This window comes from Dama dama, chromosome 22 (genome assembly GCF_033118175.1).
Source record: "Dama dama isolate Ldn47 chromosome 22, ASM3311817v1, whole genome shotgun sequence".
NCBI classification, from domain to species: domain Eukaryota; kingdom Metazoa; phylum Chordata; class Mammalia; order Artiodactyla; family Cervidae; genus Dama; species Dama dama.
Genome location: NC_083702.1, coordinates 17,822,338 through 17,840,523, shown reverse-complemented (window position 1 = coordinate 17,840,523; position 18,186 = coordinate 17,822,338). Strand labels below are relative to the sequence as shown.

General features: G+C 39.8%; 1 protein-coding gene across 1 annotated transcript in view; it reads left to right on the top strand.

The window, feature by feature from the left end:
• LOC133043052 (uncharacterized) overlaps positions 1 to 18,186 on the top strand; it is a 187,832-nt gene that overhangs the window by 152,635 nt on the left and 17,011 nt on the right. The window contains exons 40-43 of the mRNA XM_061123942.1: positions 494 to 808; positions 6,877 to 7,191; positions 11,052 to 11,360; positions 11,452 to 11,760. Coding sequence (XP_060979925.1) covers positions 494 to 808; positions 6,877 to 7,191; positions 11,052 to 11,360; positions 11,452 to 11,760 — 1,248 coding nt within the window. The remainder of the gene's footprint in view (positions 1 to 493; positions 809 to 6,876; positions 7,192 to 11,051; positions 11,361 to 11,451; positions 11,761 to 18,186) is intronic.

Sequence of the window (18,186 nt, the reverse complement as noted above, 5' to 3'; positions counted from 1 at the left end):
GTGGTAGGAATCAGCTCACATTGTTAATACAATATTCTAGCTTAAACTCACCATCCCGAGGTCCTTACCTTATTCACATCTGTAAATCCCTCTTGTCAGGTACAGCAACATAGTCACAGGTTACAGAGATTGGGATATGGACATTTTTAGATTAATTATTATCCCTATCTCCCTAATATCCACATCACATCCCTTTAACATACTCTTCAAAGATATTGTCAGGAAGCAGCATTCAGCTGCCCCTCCTTGACTAGCGCCCACACAGTTTGGTCTTACTCTCAATTCATATCCACTACACCATTGTGGTAGAAATAGAAAGATAGACACAAATGGACAAAGTCAGTTAAAAGGGAGGTGATGTCAGTCTTGTCATCTAGTGGGTATCTCTTGAACAAGGTCAGAGATGAATGTTCACCATTTCTAGAAGAAAGGAAAACCTAGAACATCCTGCAAAGTTTTCACTGTGTCCTGTCTCCTCCCCTTTCAACCTTAGAGTTCCTGGCCCTCAGGATGGTGAGCGAGGTTCAGCAGTGTGCTGGGTGGCTGGAAGTTTTCTACAACGGGTCCTGGGGCAGTGTCTGCCGCAATCCCATGGAAGATATCACTGTGTCCATGATCTGCAGACAGCTTGGCTGTGGGGACAGTGGAACCCTCAACTCTTCTCTTGCTCTTAGAGAAGGTTCTAGACCCCGGTGGGTGGATGGAATCCACTGTCGGAAAACTGACACCTCTCTCTGGCAGTGTCCTTCTGACCCTTGGAATTACACTTCATGCTCTCCAAAGGAGGAAGCCTATATCTCGTGTGAAGGTGACTTACTGTCTGTTTCTGTGTGTCTGTCCCAACCCTGTAGGATGCAGTGAGATTTGGTATTTTAAAATCTAAGTGATGAGTTTAATTTGGGTCCACAAAATGACATTAAATGAAAATGTTAGTTGCTAAGTCGTTTCTGACTCTTTGAGACCACTTGGACTGTAGCCTGCCAGGCTCCTCTGTCCTTGGAATTCTCCAGGCAAGAATACTGGAATGGGTTGCCATTCCCTTCTCCAGGGTATCATCCTGACCCAGGTATGAAAATTGGGTCTCCCACACTGCAGTCAGATTCTTTACTGTCTGAGCCACCAGAGAAGCCTAAATGAGGTAAGAATGAAACTAATTTAATCCACATATTCCAACCTTGTTTGTTAACATTTTTAATTAAGATGTAATTCTCGTAGCATTATATTAGTTCTAAGTGTACAACATAGTGTTTATGTATTTGTACATATTGGTAAATCATCACCACACATACAGTAATATCCATTACCACATGCAGTTACAATTTTTTTCTTATGATCCCACAAGTAAGAATTTGCATGCTGCAACTAAGACCCAGGCCAACCAAATAAATACTTACTTTTAAAAGAGAGTGTTATTTTCTTCATAGTCTTGATGTAAAAGAATGCATCATATTTTTTTGTCCACATGGGTGAACTCTGGAAGTTGGTGATGGACAGGGAGGCCTGGCATGCTGTGATTCATGGGGTCGCAAAGAGTCGGACACGACTGAGTGACTGAACTAACCTGAACTGAACAGCTTCCCTGGTAGGCCAACTGGTAAAGAATCCGCCTGCCATGCAGGAGACCCTGGTTTGATTCCTGAGTCTGGAAAATCCGCTGGAGAAGGATAGACTACTCACAACAGTGTTCTTGGGCTTCCCTTGTGACTCAGCTGGTAAAGAACCTGCCTGCAATGCGGGAGACCTCGGTTTGATCCCTGGGTTGGGAAGATCCCCTGGAGAAGGGAATGGCTACCCACTCCAGTATTTTCACCTGGAAAATTCCATGGGGTCACAAAGAGCTGGACGTGACTGAGCGACTATCACAAACACTGTATACAAAAATACTATCTTCTTTCCTATATTACTGTCTTAAGATATCTTTCATGACAATATTTTTCACTAGAATGTTTCAAAATTCCTTATTTATTCATAGGAACACTTTATAAACAAACATCACTTACTGTGTTTCTTAAATATTTTTGTAACATTTTCCCCATATTTTCCATATATTTTTAAGGTTGTATATGTGTATGGGGGGGTTATGTGATCAAATCTGTAATGTTTTACTTTTTTGACTTGTGCCTTTAATGCAATGTTTCAAACTCCATTCTTTATCTCTAAATAACATTGAATCAAGTTTTATTTTCTGCAAACAATTTTATAGTTCCACTAAAGTATATTCAAAACCTAATTAAAAATTTATTTATTTATCTGAATTTATTTTACTATGTGTGATTGTGTAACATGATCACCAGATAGGAATACTTTTTAGATATGTGATATCTTAGCTCCATAACAAAATATTAAAGCACATTGTTTCATGAGTTCGTGGATATGACATCAAAAGTACAGGCAACAAAGCAAAAATAGACAAGTGGGAAGATATCAAACTTAAAAGCTTCCACAAACCAAATGAAAGATCAACAGAGTGAAAAAGAAAGCTAGCACAAATTATATAAGGTATTAATTTCCAAAAATAATAAGGAACTCCCACAACTTAAGAGAAAAAAAACCCAACAAACTTAAAACCTAATAACTCAATTAAAAAATTGATCAAGGGCTTGAATAGACATTTCTCTAACAAAGACATACAAATGGCAATAGGTATATGAAAAAACGCTTGACATTGTCAATCATCAAGGAAATGTAAATTAAAACCACAAAGAGATATCATTTTACACATGTCAGAATGACTGTTTTTGCTTTTTTTTTTTTTTAAAGACACGTAAGTGTTGGCAAGGCTGTGGAGAAATTGACACTTTATGTGTACTTATCCACATGAAATGTATAAATTGTATTAATAAAACTATGTAATCCAGGGGTTAAATCTCCGGGCTTTCACTGTCATGGGTCCAGGTTCAATCCCTGACCTGGGAACTCTGATCCCACGAGCAACAGCACAGCCAAAAAACAAACAATAGCACAGAACTATTACCAAAAATCTGTTTGATTTATAGTGATGTCCCTTTTCATTCTTGGTATTGTTAACTTCATTTTCTCTCTGCTCTTCTTAAGTATTGCTCAGTGTTAGTCAAGCTTCAATGAGCCACATTTAAAGGGTTTTCTTCTATATTTTCTACCTTATGCTTACCTTCTTTTCCATTAATTTTTGTTCCTTTTTAAATTAACCCCAACATTCGACATCCTTTAGACTCTCTCATCTAGTTTCTTAATTGGAAGTTTACTTTTTTTCACTTTCAGTCTTTCCTCTTCTCTAAATCTAGGGTATAAATTTCCCTTAGGCACTACTTGAGTTTCATTAGAAGAATTTATTATCATATCATTATTTTGTGTTTATTATCATTATTATCATAATTTCACAATATTTAGTAAGTTTTAAGTTTATTCCCAGACTCAGGTGGTTTTTGGAAGGATCTTGCTGAATTTCCCCAAATAGAGGTGGCTAACAATATTTCTATTTAATTCTTAATTTTCTTCCACTGTGGTCAGAGTAAATACTCTGTATGAATTCAAAGAGTGAAAGATTTTGTCCTATTCTGTGGTCATTTTGATAAATGTTCCTAGTGCATTTATAATAATGTAAACTCTTGCATTGTCGGGTGCACTGCTCTATATGTCACTTAGTTAAACGCGCTGATTATGTTGTTGTACATCTGATGTATTCTTCTCTGTTTTTTGTATGTTTGGTCTGCATGCTATTGAAAAAGATATGGTAATAATCCCCCATTTTGATTGTGATTTTGTCTATTTCTTCTTTTCACTCTGTCAAGTATATTTCAAAGTTATGTTCTGTTACCTTTCTTGAATTTTGTTGTCTAAAATATCTTTATTAAGGGCGCATCTCATTATAATCTTGAAAATTCCCTCTTTAATTCAATTAGTGTATCTTGGCTTAAAGTCTGCTTTCTGGGACATTGATATAGCTACTCCAGTTTTGTTACAGTTGGTACATTTTTCCCATCATTTTGCTTTCAACTATTCTTTGCTTTCATAATATAAGGTGGGCATTTTGCAAGTAACATTTGTGTCAATTTTGTTTTATCTTAATCCATTTACTGTAAATGCAATTCCTGATATTGATGTGTTGGTATCTGCCGTTTGTTTTCAATTAATCCACCTGCTTTATGTTCCTTTTTGTCTCCTTTTTTTTCCTCCTTTAGTATTAAATAAATCTGTTATTATTCCAGATTTTCCTTTTCCCTTTGGATTTTCAGCAGCTTTACTAGGAGTGGGGGTTTTCATACTCCTCCGTTTATTTTTTTTAATTCTCTATTGTTATATCTTCAGATATTACTTCTGCAGTTCTGTCTCTCTGTCTCTGTATCTCTTCTCCCTCACCTCCTCCTCTTTCTTCTCTTTCTCATCTCTCATCTTTAGGACTCCTCTAAATCACTATCTTCTGAGTTCTATCTAAAATTCTTTTCACTTAATTATTCACTTTCTAAACCTAGATATTTTATTTTAGATTGGCAATGGTTCCTTAGATATTTTTATTTATTTATGATTATTTGTTATTTTTCATCTTTCTACTTGTTTATTCTCTTCTTCTCTCTTTTCCCCTAAATACATTGATTGTAGTTAAAATCCTTATCTGCTAAGTCCAGCATTTCTATCACAGGTGTCTCTTCATTCTCTTATCTTTTTTCACACTTTGGTCATTTGTCATGTTATCCTAACTTGTCAAATGTCATGTCATTTTTTATTGAATGCTATAAATTGTATATGAAAAAGTAAGATACTCCTGATACATTTTCTAACACCTGAAAGGATTTACCATTTGTTTTCCCAGGCAAGTAGGGGGGAGGGGTGTGTATCACTCAAACATCTAAATATAACCTAAAACTGAGCTGTAACAAGTGTGGGTTGAAGTTTCAGTAGCACTCAGTCCACCTTTGATTTCTCTGTCCCTATGACAGGGACTTTCAGATATTTCAGTTCAGGGCCTAGATTCCTTTGTAGCTACGTACCCAAATAATGAAAAGACTCTGATTCCCAAATCTTTTTATATAGTTCCAACTCTTTCTTTATATAGTCTTTTTATATAGTTCCTGCCCGTCACAGCTTATATACTGGGCGGATATTTGAGGAGAAAACCTGCTGTCTGAGAGAGGCTCTCAAGACTCTAATTTTGTCACTTCAGCACCAGGTAACTCCCAAGTTATGCTGACTTCCTGTCACAAGAGTAGTTCTCTGCTTGCCCAAGCCCAGACTCTGAATCATTAAATTATGCAATGAATCGACAAACTCCCACAGAGAGAAAGAAGCTATGGATCCTTGACTAACATTGAAATAATCTCCACTCTAGAATTTTAGCATATTTAGTCCATGTTGTGTTAACAAATGTTGAATACATTTACTGTTGCTTAAAAAACATTTTCCAGTTTTCTAAGTTGTATTCAGCAAGACCCAGCAAGACACATTGGCGTGCTGTGAACTCCTCCATTCTTCACAGAAGTGGAAAATTTTAGGTTTACTTCTCTACTTCACTATTTACTTAAAGGGCAGCACTGATAGACATCATTTAACCTTCCTTTACATCACTTTTATGTATTAAAGGAAAGAAGAATCCAGTGACTCTCTTAATGTTATTTGTTCAAGGGCTTTCAGAGCAGGAATATAACCCATTTCTGCTTTGTGATACAACTAGAAGGGCTTCGATGATGGCTTAGCGATAAAGAATCCACTTGCAATGCAGGAGATACAGGAGACACTGGTTAGATCACTGGGTCAGGATGATCCCCTGGAGAAGGGCATGGCAACCACTCCACTATTCTTGCCTGGAGAACTCCATGGACAGAGAAGCCTGGTGAGGTACAGTTCATAGGGTCTTAAAGAGTTGGACATGACTGAAGTGACTAAGCACACATATACAATATTTCCCCCTCAAGATCACACAACTCCAAAATTTGAAGAACAGAGATTCTTGACACAAAGTCCAAGGAAGGATTGTGTTTTTTTGGGAGAGGAAGCAACATTCTCTGATTCCCAGTGGAATCCGGCCAGTGTCACTGTTACCTGACATCATCTCTAATGCAAAGTTGTTCAATCTACTCAAAGAGATCACATTTTTTTGCAACTAAGTATCCAGATCTGAAGTCTGAAGCTTAGAACTATAAATGAAATATTCTGGGGTAAACCAAAACATCACAGAATCCATTTGTTTTTCAGTTCTGAATGACTGTACCAAGGAGAAGGATTCTAATGATAGAGGATTCATGACTGCTACCTGAAGCTTCTGATGAAGCCACTTCCTTTAATTAACCCCTTTAACTCTCAGGTCAAGGGCATCAAAGTGTGTGTGATTTGTAAGGAATCCATCCAGCTGCCGGTTCATTCATGTGACCCTGAACTCACTTAAGTGATGCGGGAATAGAGACCAACGTTTCCTGTCAATCCTTCTCAGATGCTCTGCAGAACTTTACAGATGAGAATGTTACCTCTGATATGCCCTTGTAACACCTTCTGTCTCAGAGTACTCCCTACTGTGTTTTCAGCTTACTATTTCCTGTTTGGTTTTTCCCTCCTACTTTTCAACCTTATTAATTCTCCTGCTGCTGATGTAAGAAACCAGACCCAGCTGCTGCCCCAGTGCAATGCTGCTGCTGCTGTTAAGTCGCTTCCGTCGTGTCCGACTCTTAGCGACCCCATGGACTGCAGCCTACCAGGCCCCTCCGTCCATGGGATTGTCCAGGCAGGAGTACTGGAGTGGGTTGCCATTGCCTTCTGCACCAGTGCAAAGACTCCATATCAGAACCAGCAGGGTCTGCAGCCTCAGAGGAGAGCGCCTCCTACTGCTCAGGTGAGGGTCCCACAGGACAGAAGAACCTTCTCATTCTCCAAGTTAACGCCCTGTGTGTCCCATTTCTCTCTCCTCAGGTAGCAGACAGCTCCGCCTGGTGGACGGGGGCGGTCCTTGTGCCGGGAGAGTGGAGATCCTTGACCAGGGCTCCTGGGGCACCATCTGTGATGGTGGCTGGGACCTGGAAGATGCCCGCGTGGTGTGCAGACAGCTGGGCTGTGGAGAAGCCCTCGATGCCCCTGTCTCTTCTTACTTTGGGGCGGGATCAGGACCCATTTGGCTGGACAACGTGAAGTGCACAGGAAAGGAGTCCCATGTATGGAGGTGCCCTTCCAAAGGCTGGGGGAAGCACTACTGCGATCATAGCAAGGATGCAGGAGTCATCTGTTCAGGTATGGTCAGTTCATTGCCCATCAGCTGGGAGAATGGAAAGTTCCAAGAAAGCTGGTGTCTGATCAGAGGGACAATAGGGGACGTGTGGGCTAGAGTGGACTGAGACAACTACCCATCCTCCCTGAGTGCACTGTAGCTATGAGCTAGGAGCTTCATATGCTTTCCTCTTACAAGTCTCTGCTATTCTTTACTTCTCCAGTGGTCTTACCTGACACTAAAATAGCTTTATTTATTCTCCCAGTTAAAATAAATCCTCATGATTTTTTTTTTTCATAATTCATGTTTTTTAAGAGTGAAACATTTGCTAACAGCCACATACACACTCCCTTTGCACAGGAAGGCTATGAGAGGGAGGGACAAAAATGAGGATGTACTTTCCTGGGTGGAGTTGTTTCTATACAAAAAGTGTGAGACATTATTTTGCACTAGGTTAGTATGAGTGGAGGCTACTCCAACTATAGGAGGACATCATTTACATATATAGAGGGTACCCCTACAGGGGTTATCATTTAACAGATCAGAGATTCTTATGGATTTTTGCCAGATTTCAAATTTCCTTTGCAAATTTAGACATAAATGTTCATAGTTCTTTGATGGTAGAGAATTGTTGATGAAATGCTCTGAGTCACATATTCTTCCATTGTTACTAGAAAAGTCTCTCCAATTTTTCCTTTAAAATATCTGTATAAATGCAAAGTTTGGAGGAACACTTAGCCATGCACTGACAAGTCAAAGGTGGAGGTAATAAAACTTGAATTTCTGTGTTTTATGTTAAGAGATTATATAGTTCATATTTGATGACTTCAATGATATAAGAGACTTGTGTTTGGGGGATTATTTGGAGTTAGTGGACACATATAATTTTTGAAGAAGTTGGAAAATTTTTTATAGTAGCTGGGAGGAAAGAGAATGGCAATGGGAGCTGATGAAGGTAACTGTGAGGTTCTCTGAGCAGCACTGAGGGGCCAGGTGTGGTATGGAGGATGCTATGTGTGCCTAAGGACACAGGATGTGTCCTACACAGCAAGAGACCAGACAAGGATATGTCTTTACTATATTTAATATATTTACTCACATTGGCCTTCTATTTAATAATTTTCTTGGAATTTTCATGCACATATTCTTCCATATAAATTTTAAAATCAAGTAGAAAATAAAAAAGATATACTATATCTCAGAAGTCTCTATCTTGATATGTATAAGACTTTATTGATTATTCAGCATATATTTGAATATTTCACATGTGTCAGAGTATATAAAACAGATTACAAGAAATACTTTTTTCTTGTTCTTTCTAAATTTTTAATCTCATAGAATTAAAATAAGAATATCAATAACTTCAGATATGCAGGTGACACCACCCTAAAGGCAGAAAGTAAAGAGGAACAGAGGAGAGCCTCTTGATGAAAGTGAAAGAGAAGAGTGAAAAAGCTGGCTTGAAAGTCCACATTCAAAAATCTAACATCACTGCATCCAGTCCCATCACTTCATGGCAAAGAGATGGGGAAACTTTGGAAACAGCAACAGACTTTATTTCCTTGGGCTCCAAAAACACTGCAGACTGTGACTGCAGTCATGAAATTAAAAGACGCTTGCTCCTTGGAAGAAAAGCTATGACAAACCTAGACAGCATATTAAAAAGCAGAGACATTACTTTGTGCCAAATATCCATATAGTCAAAGCTATGTTTTTTCCCAGTAGTTATGTATAGAAGTGAGAGCTGGATCATAAAGAAGGCTGAGCACTGAAGAACTGATGCTTTTGAACTGTGGTACTGGAGAAGACTCTGGAGAGTCCCTTGGACAGCAAGGAGATCAAATCAGTCAATCCTAAAGCAAATCTCAACCCTGAATAACTCATTGGAAGGATGTATGCTGAAGCTGAAGCTCCAATACTTTGGCCACATGATAAGAAGAAATGACTCATTGGAAAAGACCCTGAGGCTGGGAAAGATTGAAGACCTGAGGAGAAGGGGACGACAGAGGATGAGATGGTTGGATGGCATCACTGACTCAATGGACATGAGTTTGAGTAAACTCAGGGAGATAGTGAAGGACAGGCAAGCCTGGTGTGCTGCAGGCCGTAGGGTCACAAAGAGTTGAACACAACTGAGTGACTGAGCAACAAAAACAACCAGTTAAATAAAAATGCTTTAATTAGAATGTGTAGCCTGTGACCAAATTCCCAGCCAGAGGAAACTAGGGGTCCTAATCTGGACCTCTCTGGGAAGATGGAAATGGATAAATAATAAAAAGTAAGCAGATCATCCTCACTCTCATCATTCATTCCTATATCAGTGGTCAAGCTAATCCTTCAATTCTTTAATTTCTGTGGTGTCTTTTCTGTTCTCTCTTGCTCTCTGTAGTAGATTTTTATTCTTTTACATCATTCTTTCTGAGGCTTCAAAGTTCACATACTTATGCAATCAGAGTCCTTTACCAGGACAAATTCCACCATGTACGTAAATAATTGTGAGCACACTCAGAAACTAGGCAAATTATTTTTTTATTTTTTTAATTTAATTTTTTAATTTTTTAAATTTTTATTAGTTGGAGGCTAATTACTTTACAATATTTTTTAAAAATTGTTCTTTATGATTGCAGGGATTTTTTTTCCCATTGGATTACTTTTTTTCTGTCCAAATATGGTCCATGAAGGATGAAATCATGATCATGAGTCTTTTCTTTGGTCTCTCTCTCATACTCCATCCACTCCTTGTTTAACATACCACTCACCCCACCTCACTCCCTACAGAAGTTCTTCCCTTTTGGAGTGTCCTTTCCATCTATTTGTAGCTCTTAAGATCATTTCTTCTTTTCTGCACTGGGGGAATTGGGAAAGTGTAGCAGTGTTAGGTGGTAAATGGGAGAAGCACAGGGGATAAAAGGTGCTAAAATCTCGTTGAACAAGTGTTTGGTTTCCAAATCTATGTTACGTCCCTATTGAGTCTTTTGCAATTTAGAGTTCTCTAAAATATATATGGCTTGCTTGCTCTCTGCTCTCTTCCTCTCACTCTCCTTTTTCGTAGCTTGCTGGCTTCTTATCTCAGAAATCCAAATAGGAAAGGAATATGCACTCAGTATATAGATAGGGTTAGAATACATTAAATTATCATCACTCCTTCACATTTGCTAAGAATCTCATGTCTAGGATGAAGTAATCAACTAACTCAGTTGTCTTGCATAATCCCACTGCGACTTCACTTTCTCTCAGGTGTGTTCATAAACCTTAGGTTTTAAGAAAGATGGCTAGGATCATTCCCTGCCTCTCCTATGACTCTCTGAGCTTTTGTCATTTCCAAAGTTACCTGTGAACAACTTCTTTCTCAATTAGGTTACCTAATTGTGACCTAATGCCTGCACTCAGATCCAGCCCACATGATGTTCCCATCCTCAGTGACTTGAATATTGGCTCAGAGAAAACTGGCCAGAATTCTAGCCCAGAAATCTCAGGATGACCTTCTAAACCTCTCTGGCTCTTAGGCCTCTAACCTCTTGAATCCCATGGACCTTTTTCACTTTCAGTTCAGCTCTGTACCCACGTTTGAATGTCTATCACTGTGCAGTGTCTTTGGGTCTTGTAGTTTCCAGACCCCCAGATAAGAATTAACATTCCTAACCAAAATATATATTCTCAGGTTTCAGCCATTCCAAACTGACCCTGCAGTCCTTCTGGATACCTCTTCAGAAACTTGCTCATGAAAATGGAATCTGACAATGACAGTCAAATTCTTCTTATCCCCTCTTATTTCACTGTTGGAAAGTAAAGCTTTCCCACCATTGCCTGTGAGATGTTGTTTCCAATTGTCAAGCCAGGTTCATGAACACTCACTGGGTTTGTTGTTCTTTGTTTGTCTTAGGATTTGTGCATCTGGCTGGAGGGGATGGACCCTGCTCAGGGCGAGTAGAAGTGCATTCTGGAGAAGCCTGGACCCCAGTGTCTGATGGGAACTTCACACTCCCCACTGCCCAGGTCATCTGTGCAGAGCTGGGGTGTGGCAAGGCTGTATCTGTCCTGGGACATGTGCCGTTCAGAGAATCTGATGACCGAGTCTGGGCTGAAGAGTTCAGGTGTGAGGGGGAGGAGCCTAAGCTCTGGTCCTGCCCCAGAGTGCCCTGTCCAGGGGGCACGTGTCAGCACAGTGGAGCTGCTCAGGTTGTCTGTTCAGGTGAGATGCACGTCAGGACTTATCCTCTATGTACACTCAGTGCAAGCTAAACAAGAAATCAGATTTTGCTGAAATCCTCTTTTTCTGTCAGTGTACACAGAAGTCCGTCTCATGAAAAATGGCACCTCTCAGTGTGAGGGGCAGGTGGAGATGAATATTTCTGGACAATGGAGAGCTCTCTGTGCCTCCCACTGGAGTCTGGCCAATGCCAATGTTGTCTGTCGTCACCTCGGCTGTGGCGTTGCCATCTCCACCCCAAACGGAGCAGAAGGAAGTGATCGGCTCTGGAAAGCCCGATTTCACTGCTCAGGGGCTGAGTCCTTCCTGTGGCAATGCCCTGTGACTGCCCTGGGTGTTCCTGGCTGTTCCCATGGCAACACGGCCTCTGTGATCTGCTCAGGTAAGAAAGGGAAGGGCTACTGTACTTAGGATGCTCCTGGGGTGAAATGTCCCCAAAGCAGAGAGTAAGGGAAAACAGGCTTAAAAAGAAAGATATTCCGTAGTGAAAAATTTAGTCTTGTTACTGAACTCAGGTTTCAGCTGCTCATTACTCAAGAATCCAACACTGAGAGACGAGTGTGTGGTAAAATTAAGACAGCTTTATTGAGGAAACCAGCAGTTCTGGGGAGACAGAGGACTAATGTAACAAAGAACCAGCTCCTCCTTGCTGATCAGGCATGAGAGTTTTTAAATGGGAATTTCTGGAGTGCACAGGTGGAGGCAGGGGACAGGTTACCTGCAGAATAGCACAGCTTGCTTCGAGAATCATCTTGAAATAGGTCTGATCAGTGTCACCTTTATTGTTTGAATTACAATTAATCATCAGTTCTAGTGTCCTTGTGTTCCCATTTCCTTGAGGCCGATTCTTGGAATTGTGTAAGATGAAGATTATGGGTTTCCCTGTTGGCTCAGATGGTGAACAATCGGCCTGCAATGCAAGAGTCTTGGGTTTGATCCTTGGGTTGGGAAGATCCCCTGGAGAAGGAAATGGCAACCCACTAGTCTGGTCATCATGTAATTTTTTTTGCTGCCACCTGTTTGGGATTTCAGTATCTTCAAAATAGCTCAAAAGATATGGCTCAGAGTGTTATCTATAGCCCATGAGAAGGAACTAAAGGTCCTTGAGTTTGTTTAGGGCTAAACTATTATTATTTTGTCCTATTGGACTGTTTTCTTTTGTTTCTGAATTTTTTTCATTTCTGTGATTAAATTTATTCTTTAGCTAGGTTTTTCTACAAACAGGCAGGTGGAGGACATGAGGGTGGGCTGTCCTGAGAAGGCTCCGTTAGGTCCTGCTCCATAACATTCTCATTGTTCACTCATTTTTTCAGGGGAAAGAAGTGCTAAGAAATGCTAAGGAGTGCTATGTCAGGGAAAGAAACGCCTAGATGAATAATATTTTTTATGAAAGATTATTATTTAAGGATAATAATAGAGAACAAATACAAACAATAAGTGTATACCTAGGTCATGTTCCCCAACCTAGATCTACAAAGAGAACATTCATAGCACCATAGAATCACTATTGCCTCCCAATAGCTGTGTCCTCCTCCTCTCCAGGGAGGACTGCTTACCTAAGACTTGTACTTCCATAGAGTATTTTCTCAGGTTTTGAACTTTATGTAGAACCATACATCTGTTTTCTTTTGTGTCTAATTTCTTTGACTCCAAACTGTGTTTGAGATTCACTCATGATGTTGTTTATGGCAACATTGTATTCATTTTTATTATGATAGAGTATTCCTTTGAATGATCACATGACCATGCATTGAACCATTCAACTAATGGCAGAGATTTGAGTTTATTTCCAGTTCTTGACCTTACAAATACAATGGTGCAAATTACCATGATGATGACTTTTGGAAGAAATATTTATTATGATTTTTGTGTGTTTAATTCTGTCTTATATTTTTATTTTCTTAATGGCATGCTGTACTTCAATGAGCCAAGTTACGCATCATAGGTTTGACTTATCGACTTTTTCTCTGTACATGTAGTGCTCCTTCAGTCAGTCAGTTCCGTTCAGTCGCTCAGTCATGTCCGACTCTTTGCAACCCCATGGACTGCAGCACGCCAAGCTTCCCTGTCCTTCACCATCTCCTGGAGCTTGCTCAAGCTCATATCTGTTGAGTTGGGGAAACCATCCAGTCATCTGATTCTCTGTCGTCTCCTTCTCCTCCTTCCTTCAGTCTTTCTCAGCTTCAGGGTCTTTTCCAATGAGTCAGTCCTTCCCACCATGTGGCCAAAGTATTGGAGCTTCAGCTTCAACATCAGTCCTTCCAATGAATATTCAGGACTGATTTCCTTTAGGATTGACTGGTTGGTCCTCCTTGCCATCCAAGGGACTGTCAAGAGTCTTCTCCAACACCACAGTTCAAAAGCATCAGTTCTTCAGCATTCAGCTTTCCTTCTGGTCCAACTCTCACATCCATATGTGATTACTGGAAAAATCATAGGTTTGACTAGATGGGCTTGGTCAGTAATGTCTCTGTTTTCAATATATTGTCTAGGTTGGTCACAGCTTTTCTTCCAAGCAGCAAGCATCTTTTAATTTCATGGCTGCAGTCATAATCTGCAGTGATTTTGGAGCCCAGGAAAATAAAGTCTGTCCCTGTTTCCCCATCTTTTTGCCATGAAGTGATGGGACCAGATGCCATGATATTAGTTTTTTGAATGTTGAGTTTTAAGTCAACATTTTCACTCTCCTCTTTCACTTTCATCAAGAGGCTCTTTAATTTCTCTTCACTTTCTGCCATAAAGGTGGTGTCATCTGCATATCTGAGGTTATTGATATTTCTCCCAGCAATCTTGACTCCAGTTTATGCTTCATCCAGCCCAGCATTTTGCATGAGGTACTCTGCATATAAGTTAAATAAGCAAAGTGACAATATACAGCTTTGATGTACTTCTGTCTCAGTTTTGAACCAGTCCATTATTCTAATCCACAGAGTTCCTTATATCCTTTGTCTAGTCCAAAATCACAAAAATGTTCTCTGAGAGTATCTCACAGAAGTGTAATTGTATTTTTTTTTTTTTGCATATAATTGTATTTTGCTTCTAGGATTGACATCTCTGTAGGATAAGGGGCAAGTGTCATGTTTTCATATGGGTATCCAGTTCACTCAAAATCTTTTTCTGAGAAGACTATTCCCCACTGCAGTGTCACCTTTGTGATAAGAAAAAGGGCACATATGTCTGAATACATTTTTTAGACTCTCTATTCTGTTCCACTGTATTCTTTGTCTCTCCTTGCACCTGCACCGCATTTTCTTAATTATTGTAACTTTACAGTAAGTCTTAAACCTTCCCTGGTGGCTCAGACAGTAAAGAATCTGCCTGCAAGGTGGGAGACCTGGGTTTGATCCCTAGGTTGGGAAGATCCCCTGGAGAAGGGCCTGGCAACCCACTCCAGTATTCTTTTTTTTTCCCACTTATTTTTATTAGTTGGAGGCTAATTACAATATTGTAGTGGTGTTTGCCATACATTGACATGAATCAGCCATGGATTTACATGTATTCCCCATCCCAATCCCCCCTCCCACCTCCCACTCCACCCGATCCCTCTGGGTCTTCCCAGTGCACCAGCTCTGAGCACTTGTCTCATGCATCCAACCTGGGCTGGTGATCTGTCTCACCCTTGATAATATACATGTTTCAATGCTGTTCTCTCGAAACATCCCACCCTCGCCTTCTCCCACAGAGTCCAAAAGTCTGTTCTGTACATATGTGTCTCTTTTTCTGTTTTGCATATAGGGTTATCGTTACCATCTTTCTAAATTCCATATATATGGATTAGTATACTGTATTGGTCTTTATCTTTCTGGCTTACTTCACTCTGTATAATGGGCTCCAGTTTCATCCATCTCATTAGAACTGATTCAAATGAATTCTTTTTAATGGCTGTGTAATATTCAATGGTGTATATGTACCACAGCTTCCTTATCCATTCTTCTGCTGATGGGCATCTAGGTTGCTTCCATGTCCTGGCAATTATAAACAGTGCTGCAATGAACATAGGAGTTCTCCTGTCTCTTTCAGATCTGGTTTCCTCAGTGTGTATGCCCAGAAGTGGGATTGCTGGGTCATATGGCAGTTCTATTTCCAGTTTTTTAAGAAATCTCCACACTGTTCTCCATAGTGGCAGTACTAGTTTGCATTCCCACCAACAGTGTAAGAGGGTTCCCTTTTCTCCACACCCTCTCCAGCATTTATTGCTTGTAGACATTTGGATGGCAGCCATCCAGACTGGCGTGTAATGGTACCTCATTGTGGTTTTGATTTGCATTTCTCTGATAATGCCCACTCCAGTATTCTTGCCTGGAGAATCCCCATGGACAGAGGAGCCTGGCAGGCTATACTCTATTGGGTCACAAAGAGTTGGACACGACTGACTGACTAAGCACACATAGTAAGTCTGGGTAACTTTAATTTAAAGAAGTTATGTTGTTGCTTTTCTTGCCTACTGCTTTGGTCATTCTTGGTTTTTGTATTTTGTATACATTTTTGAAGCTCCAGTACTTTGGCCACCTGATGCAAAGAGTTGACTCACTAGAAAAGACCCTGATGCTAGGAAAGACTAAAGGCAGGAGGAGAAGGGGATGACAGAGGATGAGACAGTTGGATGGCATCACTGACTCAAAGGACATGAGTTTGAGCAAGCTCTGGGAGTTGATGATGGACAGGGAAGCCTGGTGTGCTGCAGTCCTTGGGGTCACAAAGAGTCAGACACGATTGAGTGACTGAACAATAGCAACATAAAGTTTGAATCAGCTTGTCATGTTTCAGACACACACACACACAAGGGAATTTGATTGAGGTTAGATTTAATCTGTATAGAAATTTGAGAATGACTGACTTTGACAACATTGAGTTTCCCAATTCACTGACAAAATATATCCCTTCATTCAGTTAGGTCTTGAATTTCTCTCAGATGTTTTGCACATGTTTAACTAGGTTTTCTCCTAGGCATTTTATGGGTTTGATGTTATTAGTATTTCCTTCAGTGAAGGTTTTCTAGGAATGAATTCTCTCTGAACTTGACCTGGATTCCCCAAATGTTAGATTAGTATTTTGCTTTCATCCCTCTTTCTTTTCTCTCTCTCTCTTGTTCTAGCTTTCCCTTTCTCTCCTTATTTGTCCCTCTCCTGCCCTGTTTCTCCCTGAGTGTGTAAAATCTGTCTGGATTAGGTTGCAGACATGATGCTCCTTTATCCCTCCCTCCCAACAACAACAAAAATACTTCTGGGAATTTCCTTACAAAACCACAGTTCACTCAAAGCTTTAGAGATGTCAGCCCCAGATGACATCTAAGTGCAACCACATGAGAAACCCCAAAGATAGAACTGCCAAGTTGAGTCTTTCCCAAGTTACTGACCCAGGAAATCATGAGCAAAATTAAAAAATAAATTCCTTCAACTGCTAAGTTTGGGGGGAGATTTTGCTATATAGCATTATTAACTAGGCACTTACCATATGACAAGCATTTCTAAAGAGAGGAATATTTATCCTCTGATCTTCCATTTTACTATTTCTACTTTATGCTGATCAAATGTGCTGATACACTCATTCTCTTGTTCTTAATTTCAGCTGTTAACTTTTTCAGCTGTAGATTTTCATTTTTTTTTTGTTATCATTTCTCTGCCAAGATACACATCGTGTTAATTAATTCTTTGTGCAGTTTAATCATGGCTATTTAAATTCTCTGTCGGACTATAAAACTCTTAGAGGAAAACATAGGCAGAACATTCTTTGACATAAATTGCAACAAGATCTTTTTTGATCAACCTCCTAAGGAAAATAAAAACAAAAAAAATTATTTTTAAAAAGGACCTAATTAAACTTAAAACCTTTTACATATCAAAGGAAACCATAAACAGAACAAAAAGACAACTCTCAAAATGGGAGAAAACATTTGCCAATGAAGCAACTAACAAGGGGTTAATCTTCAAAGACACAAACAGCTCAATATCAACAAACCAAACAGTCCAATGAAAAAATGGGAAAAAGACCTAAATAGACATTTTTCCAGACATACAGATGGCTAACAAATGCAACATCTCTAATTATTAGAGAGATGCAAGTTAAAACTACAGTCAGGTAATACTTCACACCAGTTAGAATGTCTATCATTTAAAAATCCACAAAGAATAAATGCTGGAGAGGATGTGCAGGAAAGGGAATCCTCCTACATATGAGCATGTAAATTGTTACAACTACTGTGGGTTGCCATGCCCTTTTTCAGGGGACATTCCAACCCAAGGATTAAAGCCAGGTCTCCCGCAATGCAGGCGGATTCTTTACTGTCTGAGCCACCAGACTCAGAAGCTCTACACAATTGATACTAAGTGTAAAATATATATTGCCTGGAGAATCCCATAGACATGGGCCTGACGGGCCACAATCCGTAGTGTCACAGAGTCAGACACGACTGAAGTGACTTAACATGCACGCACACATAAATAGATAAATAATAACCTATTTTATAGCACAGGGAACTCTACTCAGTGATCCATGGTGACCTAAATAGGAAGTGAATCCAAGAAAGAGGGGCTATATATATATATAAATACACACACACACACATATATATGTGTATATATATATATATATATATATATATATATATATATAGTTGTTGTTGTTTAGTCACTGAGTTGTGCCTGACTCTTTTGTGACCTCATGGACTGCCATGCTCCTTTGTCCATAGGATTTCTCAGGCAAGAATACTGGAGTGGATTGCCATTTTTTTCTCCAAAGGCTCTTCCCAACCTAGTGATGCAACCGCAGTCTCCTGTTTGGCAGGCAGATTCTTTACCACTGGGTCACC